Source organism: Calliopsis andreniformis, chromosome 10 (assembly GCF_051401765.1).
Source record: "Calliopsis andreniformis isolate RMS-2024a chromosome 10, iyCalAndr_principal, whole genome shotgun sequence".
Taxonomy (NCBI): Eukaryota; Metazoa; Arthropoda; class Insecta; order Hymenoptera; family Andrenidae; genus Calliopsis; species Calliopsis andreniformis.
Genome location: NC_135071.1, coordinates 5,168,715 through 5,182,193, shown reverse-complemented (window position 1 = coordinate 5,182,193; position 13,479 = coordinate 5,168,715). Strand labels below are relative to the sequence as shown.

General features: G+C 34.2%; 1 protein-coding gene across 1 annotated transcript in view; it reads left to right on the top strand.

The window, feature by feature from the left end:
* Nucleotides 1–551: 551 nt before the first annotated feature.
* Nucleotides 552–13,479, top strand: part of LOC143184832 (phospholipid phosphatase 1) — a 137,064-nt gene continuing 124,136 nt past the window's right edge. The window contains exon 1 of the mRNA XM_076387340.1: nt 552–728. Coding sequence (XP_076243455.1) covers nt 723–728 — 6 coding nt within the window. The 5' untranslated portion in view covers nt 552–722. The remainder of the gene's footprint in view (nt 729–13,479) is intronic.

Genomic DNA, 13,479 nt, shown 5'->3' with positions numbered 1-13,479 from the left:
TACTCTGTAATGTTGTGTATCCCGCCTTCATTCTATAGCGGCGCTCAACGTAAGCTCTTCAGGCACTAAATTTGAATTGTACTAGAAAGGAGAGCAAAGCTGAAGTTGACATTAGATGACGCTCCACGGGCATCGACCCACGTTCCAAGTTTCTGCAAACTTCGACTGGGCCGCGCAACAGTAGAATCATCCCTTGCGGACTTGTATCAGCAGTCTTGAGATAGTATATATTATATGTACACAATTTCATATAATAAAGAAGTAATAATTGAATGAATCACAAAAGAAACTTTCGCCAAATAATAATAAAAATGATGAATCAAACACTTTTTAGTATTTATGCTTGTTTATTTGTGTATATAGTAACAGTAGTCTGATGTCGGAATGTTAACTTTTAAGAACCATTTTAATGAAATAAAATAGGCATTTTAACGAGATCAGTAATTTCTACATATTTTAAACAATGAATCCCTCCACTAATGTAAACTTCTTTAGGTTAAACCACATTGTATAGTGTATGTATTATGACGTTGCTTAGGGAAATATTTGTATTGAACTGTCAGAATTTAGTTTTAAGTGATCATGTTGAAGTAAATGATTTTGTTGTTTCTAGTATTTCGGTTAATGTGTTTATACGAGTGTTTGGTTTGTCTATGTTATATTTTGATTGATATTGCGGTAAACTATTTGTCTTTTGGAAAACGTATACCTACACGTGTACAATGCAGGTTAGAATTCATTTTATTATTATTTTTTCTTTCATTAAGTAATATTTCATAAGGGAGAAATTTTTGATATATATTCGCGTTTAAATTAAAATCCTTTAAGTTTCATATTGAAGTTTTAAAACAAATAAACATTTATTTTAAATAAACTACTTTGGAGTAAGGTTAATAATGTAAGTAATTCATTCATATATATGTAGTTTATCTAAAATGAATATTTATTTATCTTTCGTAATATGTATAATTTCATAGCAAATATTTTAAACAATTTTCACAGCATTTTTTTCTAAAACTAAATTTATTATGTATCTTATGTCAGTTATTGTTAATTATTTTACTCTGCACGTATTATATAATATAGGTAATTTATATTTTCTGATTCTGTTTCTATTCACATGGAATCAATGAAGGGAGAACAACACTTTGATGGGTTGAAAAATTTTGTTTTTACCTCATTTAGAGTTACAACCTTTTGATTATATACTCTTAAAATAAAATTCTTGCATATAATGAAGTTATAGCACTTTTTATTTGATTGCTTACAAAGCTAAAGAAGGTACGAAAGGGCTGAGTGGTATGATTCATTAAAGACTTATCTGAAACTACATTAATAGTTCTATTAACATCTGGATAATTCTATTTTTATTAAGTTTGTCGTTATATTTCCAATTTTCTTTTAAGGAGTCTTATTGCACATTTCTGTGCACTTCACATAAAATTATGTTTCTCAAATTGGTTTAACGATTACTTTTATGAATCTTAAACGAATAAACTTCTAGTTTTATGTATATATTTATCATATAATTGTCTTCAGTTAAGCAAACAGAAATTTTTTTCAAAATAATAGTTATTATCTTTATACTCCAAAATATACTTACTTCTGGTTACCATAAACTTCTTGTTTCACTGTCTGCCAATTGACTAAAAATTATCGTAGTTTAATTTGTGTGTATTCAACTGAAATTACATTAATATAAATTAAAAAACTATATTAATCTTTTTCCACAGATTAATTAAACATGAATAAATGCTAAAACTATGGAGTGCTACTTGGTATATATAGCATTTTACAGTGACGCTTATAACATGATTAAATATGTATATTTAGTTGTAAAAAAATTCTTAGCTACTGATTAAAATATATATCTATAACATTCTAAATACTTACATTTTCAATAAAGTATGCATGCCTACAAAATAGTTTATAAAAACATGCTTCTTTGGCCTCCTAAATGTTGTTCCCCCTTAAGAAATCCAAAGAAATATAAGTAAATGCTATACGTGCATCAATTTGTATTTCTTGTATCATTAATTCATTTTTGCACCTTAGTGTCCATTCCACAATCTGTTTGTGTAATATCATATATAATTTTGTTGAACAGAATCTGATTAGAACTATTTAATATTCAGGAAAATGACTATACACTGCGTATCAAAAGTTTAGACGCACCCTATTTTTTAAATAAAAACACAGCTCCTTGTGAATCTTTCATTGATTCTTTTGTCGAATATTTATAATACTTCGAAAAATTATGGTTACAACTAAAAACATTGAAATTTGGTACTACAGGAAAGCATTTTTAGCTTAAACGTGCAAAATGGACGTATCAAAAGTTTAGACGCACTTTCTTTTTTGTTGTTTACAACTTCATATTGTAATCTAATGGCTGTATTAATTATCGGAATGAATATGATTAAGTATGAAGCGAGTCAACATGAAAATAGCTGTAAAATTTAATTGTTAGGTAACGAAAACAGAAGCATGGACTAAATAAATACAGTTAACCAGCAAAAAATTAGTGATTGGCATGTGTGATTTGTTGTTCTTTATTATTTGTTGTTACTGTTACTGTATTATTATTGCTATTATTATTAGTTAGTTATTTACTAGTGCTATTATTATTACTGTACATTATTGATTATTACCGCTACAATGGGAAACTCTAGTACCTTAACTGAATGATTTACTGGTCTCTTTAGGATTAAATGTATCAAAAATGACAATTTAGAGAGTTCTCAATCAGAACTCCAATATTGTTCGTGCAAAAATGACAAACTGTCCAAATTTGAAGCAGGAACATAAAAATTGTCGCCTTGTTTTCGCGAAGGATCATATAACGTGGACTAACGAATGGGACAATCTAATATTACAAGCTATATTTTGTATTTTGGTAAGAAGTGTATGAACGTATGTACATTTTAGGTGATCTGGAGTGATGAAAAGAAATTTAATCTAGATGGACCAGACGGATTCAATTCATACTGGCGAGATTTGAGGAAGGAGCCGAAGTATTTTTAGAAGCGTAATTTCGAAGGCGGTTCGTGTATGACTTGGGCTGGCTTTAGTGCGTTCGGCACCACAGCAATTGCGTTCGTTTCACCGAAAATTAACAGCATTGGATATCAGTCAGTGCTTAAAGACAATTTGCTACCCCATATCCGCCGTTTTCCAAGCATTAAATTCGTTTTCCAACAAGACAATGCTTCCGTTCATACGAGTAGAGGCACAAAGAAGTAGCTCGAAGAGCAAAATCTTGATGTTACGTCCTGGCTATCTCGTTCACCGGACTTAAATCCGATAGAGAATTTATGGGGAATCCTCATTCGCGAAGTTTATGTAGATTGTCGCCAATACAGTTCAGTTGATGAACTCAGAAATGGCATTATGACAGCATGGGCGAGAATCAAGCCCGAAACCATAAAAAATTTAATCGTGAGCATGCCAAACCGATTTTTTATAACAATACAGGGTTCTGGTAGTTATACAAAATACTAGTCGTTATGTAAAATTCTAAAATTTGTCGAATAAATAAGCTTTATTAAGTGCGTCTAAACTTTTGATACGGCCGTTTTTCACCTTTAGACAAAAAATACTATCTTGTAGTGCCAAATTTAAAAATTTCTAGTGGTAATCATAGTTTTTCAAGGTATTGTAAACTGTCGACAAAAAAAAATCAATCGAAGACTCATCGGGGTTGCGTTTTTGTTAAAAAAATAGAGTGCGTCTAAACTTTTGATATGCAGTGTAGTAGTATACTACTCATAAAAAGTGTCATATAGTTTATACTTTCTGTTTATGATCCATTTTATCATTATATTAGATTAGATTAGATTAGATTAGATTTTTTTATATACAATAAATGATCTGATAAAGTTCAAGAAAAGCTATTTCCTCAACAATTTTGCTGACGTTGAAATATGTTGTCGAGGTCGTCGTGCTGAACAACTATTTCAATAGATATACTTATTAAACGCAAAAGTTCAACACTTTGTTCAAATTTTGGGGACTCCTAATTTGAATTATAAGAAACCCTAGTGCAAAATATGAAATCGATTTATCGTGTAGTTATCGAGGAATTATTAATAAAAATTGACGCATTTTAATACCATGACATATAATAGAATCGAAAAAGCTGCTTTTCTGTATAATTTGTCAATTTTAGTTTTTGACAATATAAATACACTTTTATTATTTTGCGTCTTTAAATAATTCTAAGATCATTCATCGACAGCCATACCTTACTTCTACAGGTTATCAGATACTTAGTCAATTTGAAACTTTGACAATATGAAAACGCTTTCATCATTTTTTATCTCTGAATAATTAAGACCATTCGTCAAGACCTTGTCCATCTCTGGACACGATCTCTTCAATTGCCCAAACATATTCACTTTTCGATTTGTTACAAGCGAACGGTGGCGGATCTACTCTTCAAGAGGTCCGATACCTCACAAATTTTTGGAGCCCCATTCTAATAAATAAATTATGGGCAATATATATTGTTTTATTTTTGTGTAAAATTAAATACATATAAAATTAAGAATATTTGGATCAAGTATTTGAAAAGATATTTGTTTCACATTTATCGCGATAATAATGTAGCTATATAATCCACACTCTAGGTGCGAAAAGCTAACAATAACTCAGTATACTTTCATTCGATTTGCTTCAAATTTTTGGTAGTTGTTACTAATACTATTCTGTTCAATTGCACTGTTGCACGTACGGAGTTTCAGGTGGAATAATGCATATGTACATATCTTTCGGGGCCCTGCTTACGGGTCTCGAGGTGACCGCTTGTGCGCAAATCCGCTATTGATGAGACCCCCAGAGATGTTTATAAAATTTTTAGTAATAAATCTAGGAGTGATGACGTTTTGTCGAATATCTGTACGCGTATTTTTTATGAACAATCAAAACAAGTCTATATACGTATTTTTGGAAGTTAATAATAACATTCTGAATGAAGGCTGTTTGCGTAGCTGCAGATGATGATTTCTTTCTAAGTGACAAATCCTGCATTCAATATCCAGTATGGAAAGAACTTTGTTATCTTTTTAAAATATTTAGATTACATATAGCATTATTTTGCAAATACTGTTGTTGTTCTCTACAAATTTTTATTCATAAATACATATCTAAAAAATATATTTGAATGTTTCTCTAAAAGAAGTATGTATATATTACAAGTATATACACATATATACGTATGAGTTTTATGGAGAATTAAAATAACGCGTCTGTGGTTGCGGGCAGACGCTGCATTAAGGGGGTACGGTAGTCACGTAACATTTCGAAATTGCCAGGTCGGTATCTGCTATTACAGTTTTCGTTACAGAAATAGTATTATCCACAGACACGTGGCTGCTTGATGAACGCAAGATGGAGCCTTTCTATGATTTCGAATTCAGGAGGTAGCTTAGAAAATTTCCCCCTCTACTGCACACACTACTACACGAGCTATGTGTACGTGAACTCGACGCTTCGCGACCGACTTCGGACATTTGCGGAAAGTAGAGAAAGTGCGAATATGAGTCTTACTCTCTCACTCTTGAAACGCCACATTCAACTGTTCAAATCCCTGCAAGCGGCACGAGCCACGCGCGACGTTTCCGATTGCTAAGATATTTTCTGTGATTCAATATAGCACCGAATCGTGTGAATGTAGTGGTATTTATCAAACGACACATGTTATTTGTATGTGTATAACTTTTACAAGTGTCACATTCTAAATACCACTACATTCATATTATTCATTGATTGTCCACGTCGATGCCTTTCTCGAGATAGACACTTTTTCCAAATATCGTTTTTATATTAATATGAAGATCACGCATATGTGTGCGTGTACATAAGTATACGTATACATATACAGTAATGTTACAGACGAGAACCGCGCTTGGGTCTGGTCGCGGCTCTCGTCCGTCACTGGTAGTCGATTTGGCTTCCTTTACTCTCGGTCGCCAAGATAATTGATGCACGACCGAAGAAGCAAAAAAAAAGGGTTTCGCTCGACCGTCTATGCTCAAGCTCGATGCCCGAAATCAATGACGTTACAAAAGACAAGTATAGCATTAGGGATTAAGAATAGGAAAAATTGAAGTTTCTTATTTGCAAACGGATTTTCACGTAAGTAACACCAATCGATTCCTTGTGCTCTTCCGAAGAAAATGATATCACATACGACATGATTCCGATTATTTATAATAAAGATACTTAATAACTTAATTTGTAGAAAGAGCTTACTTGTCCGTTTTCCGATTTATTATTTCGCTAGATATTATTCATCCTTTTTATATATACATAGAATATAGAATATAGAAGTATATATTATTTTACATATATAAGTAGATACTAATGAAACTCAAACCAATTTTAAATAGAAATATTAATATATATATGTATGTGCGTATGTATATTTTGAGTTAGGTCTGGATTAGGATCGTTGGATTCTAAATACAGTAATAATACGATCGAGGGCCGTTTCGTTCACACGACAAGAGCCGTTACGAGACCCGAGCACGGCTCTCGTCTGTAACATTACTGTATACGTAAATGAGCGTGACCTTTCTTTCTATAAATCAAGTTTTATGTATGTTATAAATAATCGGAATCCTGTCGTGTTTAATATCATTTTCATCGGGAGAGCACAAGGAATTTATTGGTGTTACGTGCGTGAAGATCTGTCTGCGAATAAGAAACTTCAATTTTTCCTATTTAAATCCTTAATGCTATCTTTGTTTTTTATGGCCGCCTTGTTCTGGGGTATCGAGCTCGTAAGCGATGGTTCCAAGAATTGGTTACACGGAGGCACACATCATACGAGGTAGTGGGGATAGACCGCGGCTCTCGTCCGTGTAGACGAAACAGCTCTCGTCGGCAACATTACTGTATCTACACATATACAGGAAAAAATCTATTGGCTAGATGAAATTATCTTTCAAATTATTATTTTCAAAGATATGATAGTCAGGTTCACAGGAAAACCATTTCCAGAATTTGGGCCTACTGTTCCTGCAGCAGACCCTCCCGTATTGGTTTGAAGGAACAATGTATGGCATGTGGCACTTGACGCGTAGGCGAGATTTCCTGCGGTGCTGTCTACTCGAGCAGATTTTCCTGTGCCGAAAAACACTAAATTTTCGTATCCAATATCTCGAAAACCATTTGAAAACAGATACATAATTTCTATGTCGTTAAATTTATCTTGAAACGCACTACAAAATGATTTGAAAAAAAGTATATAGTTCTATTTAAAAAAACTAAACTTGATTATCATATCTTTGAAAATAATAATCTAAAAGATAATTTGTTATAGCCAATAAATTTTCCCCCTTATACCATGCAAATGACATGTAAACACTTTTTTAATTTTGTGTTTCTTTTTGTGTGTTACGCGGGACACCCTGTATGTATACATAAGTGGTAACGCGCTAGGTTAGGAGCGAGCGATGCGATATACGACACGAGCCGAACATGACCGAGTGTTACTCGAAATCGCAACAGCTAATCGACGGTATTGAGATATTTCAATTCCCTATGCGTGTCTGGTGGTGTATCCAAACGCACACGACTGTTTTGAATATACATACATGTGATCTACTGCATTTCTTTCTTCATTATAGACAATGTAACTGTGACATCAGACGTGTATAGGATCTCACAATCTCACTTCGTAACCGTAATGAAATGATGAACGTCAAGATGCACGGATCCTATACCTGTCATCTATGTCTTTACCATTGATCGAGTTCGGATCCCGTTCAAACCTGCAACTTTTTTTTTATTCTACAAGTAATTTTAATATACAATTCCAATCTTTATATAAATTTGATTTTATATTATTATGACTCAAATTATTATTTCATTCCATAAAAGACTGGTTGTAAAAAAATGAGAACGATGCAACTGTGTTTTATGGCTATCTGTGTGGCTAAAATATGAATTATATTTTCTACAGTATTTTATAAATGAAGTAATATATGAAGCGAGGAATTCTAAAGTTAAAAAGCTACTAAAAATTATGTATGAAATAAAAAAGTCACAGATTTGAACTTGCATGATAGCAAAAGACGGGCTCCGTATTCTTGTCTTCTCGGGCTTTCGTAAATATGTCTGGACAAATGAAAATATCGCGCGCGGTTTGTGTCGTTTGTCGGCAACTTGGACAGTATTTAAAGAGCGAGAGAGTAAGGTTCACTTTACACTTGCGTTCTCTTTTGACTTTTCGAATATGGCCGGAGTGGCCCGAAGCGCCGAGCTCACGTACACGCGACTCCTAAGGTGGTGTGTGTAGTGGAGGGGGAAATTTTCAATAACTCGCATCGTTAATTTGGGTATCACAGATTCCGATTCCACATCGGCAGCCTTACAAATTAGGCGTCGCCTGGTTTGCAAATGCTCAACTAAATTTGTCACATTTTTTGCTCTGTTTTATCGATAACCCAGCCAAAAGCAATACTGTTGTATGGTTTTACGGCCTGACACTTTTCGTCCTTATATGAGAACATTTTGAACTGGGAAAGGGTTCATTCGATAGAAAAAAGTACAACGCAGCGCAGTCAACTCGCGATTTCGTTCAAAACACTCTCTAAATTACATAAAAATGCTTAAATTTCCATAGCTGTCAATGGTAGACTTTTGCTCTACTTTACAACACTCGTATTACTAAATATCAGTAGAATTTCGTTAAATCGCGAGTTGACTGCGCTGCATTGAACTGTTTTCTTTCGAATGAACCCATTCCCAGTTTAAAATCATCTCATATAAGGACGAAAAGTGTCAGGCCGTAAACCCCTGTTTTTGCCTAATTTTGTCGGTAATGTCGCCGCTCTGACATATCTGATCGTACCCCCTTAAGATTACTTTAGAAAGATAGATTATATAACTTATTTTATTAATACATTTCAATAACTAAGTATTTGCTTGCTTTCAGAAATTTTTAACGCAAGAATTATGCACACATAACTGCGATAATTATACTTTGTATGAAAATATTAGCAAAAGTTATAAAGTAATTTTTAAAAGTTATAAAGTAAAAGTTATATAGTAATTTTAAGCATGGCAAGTATTGAAACAATTTGCTTATACATATTTAACAGAGTTGTCGTTTCATTTAATGATTAATTTTAGCTCCTACCGTATGAAATTAACGAAACTGAATTTAAAAGAAACTAAAAATTTTCTATTATCCTTCCAAATATTAAACGAAACATGAAGAATTCAGACATTCGGCTGAAACAGAATCTGCTCATCGCTTGACACTTACAGTTTAACATGAAAAATGCAACCTTATGTTTAAACAAATATAATTGGCTTTTAAGATTCTGAAGCGCTATTGCTATCTTTGTCTTTAGAATTAAGATATTTAGAACCCACGGTGCGAGTCGTTTAAGAGATTCGACCGGAGTTCAGCGTCATAAAAAAGCCAAAAAAGTCCAACTTTCATTGTACGGATACAAATCGGACGTTAAAGGAAAATGATGGACGAGCATAAGCTATTCCATTCTAAAATAAGTAATATGTGATATATGTGAGCTTAAGTTAATCATTTTGATGTCGTACCGATGTCGAGTCGGAAGGGTTAATACTGTTGCCGTGCTGTTCTCATATGTGGTCACATTTCTGTACACTCGCCATAGCGATTCCATGAGTGCCAGACATTATTTTATATACTTACAAATTTTTCGTTAATTGTTGCGGTATGTAAAAATAAAAAGAATGCGATCAGTTCGAAGTAGCTAGGTGAGCATGGATACTAAGGAATGCAGTTCCTTAACCCGCTCTAGGGTTTCTATGTACGAGAAAAGGATAACTCCTAAGACAAAGTTAGCCCTAGACCTTAGTAGTTTAAAGTATGAAATTTTACATTCTTTATTCGATATTGACACGAGTAACGTCAGTCGATTCCTTATGTTTTTCCGATGAAAATGATACGAAATACGATACAATTTGAATGATTTGTAAAGAAATTGTGTGAAAAAAGGATTTGCAAAATTTCGAGTTAACTTCGTTAAAAATTACGCAATTTACATAATGTTTGGTATCATTTTAAGTAGGAGAACAAAAAAATTCACCTTTGTTACTCTCATAAGGATACAACGCATAATAACAAATTTGATATTTTGTGACAAAGTCAAAAATCTTCGCCTGCGAGGCTCTAAACGTGTGGGGACTTGGGTTCAGTTTTCCGTATGAAATCACTGATTATTAACTATTGATAGTACTTTAATAATATTGAAATTGGTAGAAATATTCTCACACGCGGTGCAGCCATCTACACCATGTTTCGTACCGCAACAAAAGGCGCTCGCATGCGCATTCGCCCGTTCGCTTTCTCTCTCTCTTTCTCATCGTAACCTCACTCTTACTCACACAAACACATTTTTCAATAAAAACAGCTTCACAAAACCCACCTGCCGGTCCTGCTGCTCAATATCGTCTGCCGAAGAATCCCGAAGCATTCTTGGACTTGAGGTTATTAGTGTAAACATTCGCTACTCTTTACTGAAAATTATTAATTTTTGTTAAATGTGCGGTACTCATCCAGAAAAGGGACCACCTCTCGCTGATTTCATAACTTTGAAATGTGCTGTCAAGGACACAATTTCGAGTAACGTTTTCCTATACATATTATTGCCACTCAGCTTCATTTTCCGGAATATGCGCAAAAAATTTTATTTATAAATGAAAGTAAGGTTTGTTGTTAATACTTGAGAAGCTAAGATCGAGCGGCGGTTATATGTATGTATAGGAAAGTTGTTTAGAATGTTGAGTTGACTTTTACAATATGTATATTCCAATTTCATACGATTCAATGAAGTAGCTCATTTTCCGCATAATTAATGATAAGTATGATCGAACGAACCCCTTATACATATTCACCTGGCAAAAATGATAGCAGCCACGATATAATTCGGATCATTTTTAATCATTCATAGCATTCCATCTGAATCGTATACTTTACAAAAAGTAAGATTGAGTCGAGCCATAGCGTGAAACTTCACGAAGCTCAATTCTTCTATCAAAACTTAAAGATTGCTTACTTCATCGATCCCCACCAGAGACAAGTCATACATATTTACAAACACTACAGTCCCTTTTCCTACTACATAGCACTACTTCAATGATTAGTTCTTCAAATGACCATTATTTTTCAGTAAAAGACGCTAAAAGCACCTTCAGATTTCTAAATCGGCACTGCAGTCTAAATGTTGACACAAAATCCCGTAAGATGTTAGGTCTATTAAGCAGTACGGTAATGCACATTGTTTGGAGTTTTGCGTATGAAAAATTTTAGTCATGTATATCATTGGATCTATAGCTCAGATCTAAAATTCAATGGTGTTGATTTTTTAGATTTTCTTCTCCTAGGGCTTAATGTTTACACGTCCGCATATCGTGATGTCTGTCGCGTAAAGGCGCAGGCGCAACCATACATTATGAGACGGTTACCTGAAGTGCCAGATTACCCATACTCGACGCTTGGGTCTTAACAGTCAAAATTTCATCAATATTTAATCCACATTTCTTTAATATCGACTATAAACGATCAATAATATCGTCACTAATTTTCGATATTGATGATGTTAATTATCCTGCGAGGGCCCCGGTACAGAGTAAAAGTCGCTCTCGTTCCTACTTGTGTACACGCTTAAAGAGAATAATAATATTAAACAATTAATAATAATCGCAGGTGTAACGTCCCTAAAGCGATGCTACGTTGTCCATGGAAAAGCGGCTTTCCGATGGACGAAAAGTGGGGTTCGTGTGGCGTGCGGTTAAGGAGTTAAAATCCAAAGCTTAGATCTTTCTTGACAATAATTTATTCAGTAAAACCCTATTCTAATTCTAACGTAAATACAATACTAATGCCTATTCTAATTCGTTAAATATTTATAAGAACAAATAAGGTTAATTATTATGTACAGACGAGGTTATGTTGATCGTAATCGTTATGCGATATACTTCGCGAGAGTTAGGTTATGTGTCTATGATTCGTGAATAGAAATTAGGTTATGTGTCTAAGCTTTTACATTCGTGTACAAGAGTAATTATGCTGTTATTAATTAATCCGTATTAATTGCGGTAGAGGATCCTCTGTATTAGACGATACGCAGTGTAAGTGTGTGTGTGTGTGCAATAGATCTTGTCTCGTATGCCCTGGTCGCTGCCGAAGTTATAGATGGCTATAACCTAAGAGCGGTCTCAAGGTTTCATGAAACATATAATCTTTGCTTGATTGCCCAAGCATCCGTAAGCCCTTCGTTATCTTTTCTACATCAGTCGCTACCTTAGAGAAAAGACTCTTCAGGAGCGGTCTTAGAAATGCGTCCGACTTAGAATGGCTTCTAGCGCTTGTTGGCAAGCGATTCGTCTGCTTACGGCAAGCACGAACTCTATATTAAAGGAGCATCAATTACTATTTGGTAGAACGGTCGCTACCCCTAAAGGAGCGGTCTCGATCTTTAGTATCTCAGCTACCTCCAAGATGTCGCCCGTACTGCACTTAACAGGAATCGTCGTAGTGCACCTGTCATAAGGTTACTTCAGACTGAATCTGTAAAGGAGCATCAAATACTCTTGATCTCTGGAGAACGGTCGCTTCCTCTAAAGGAGCGGTCTCGCTCTCACTGGACGAGTATATCAGTTACCTCCAAGATCTTCGTTTATTTCAAACCTGATGCCAGGGAGAAGTGTGTCTCTTGCTGCTTTCGCAGTTCCTTATATACCCGCCAATCGGAGTTCGCGCATGCGTAATGTCTTATTTCTAATGGCGGTCTCATTCTAATCGTAAATGAAAACGTACGACATACGTTGTGTTTATGTTAAAATATAATTGGAACCTATAATATATGATATAAAAATAAGGTACAAAAATATTAATTAGTATTAAGATAATAGAATACGCGGTAATATAATAATAAGGTATTAGAAGGATACAAATATAGAGAGAGATGGTAATAGATAGAGAGAGATAGTAATGGATAGAGTGAGATAAAAATGGATGGAGTGAGAGAGGAGACCATGGGTCGTTTCAGTGTGAATAGCGTTGAGCTTAATGGGCATCCTTGTGTTACTCTCATCGTTGTCCAGAAATGAGATTTGAAAATTAGTTTGAGATTTTTCCACTTATTCTTACGATGTTTTTTGTTTCTTTATATAACTCATTTTCATGCTTGTAATCTGTGACTTATTCCTTTTTTCCATTATTCTGCGTACTTCTTCCCTGTTGACTTTGTCCAAAACCGCACTGAAATCGACGAAAAAAGTAAAGAGCTTTTCTCCCTTCTCGTGTATTTCCTTATTCACTATGTAATTCATTGTGAATATATTGTGCGTTGTACTTCTTCCACTTCTAAACCGTGCTTGCATTTCTGGTATTATGTTCTTTTTTTCCATTTCATCCTTTAGCTTATTGTCTAATATCATCGCGTATATTTTATATGCAATGTTTAATATTGTTATTCCCCT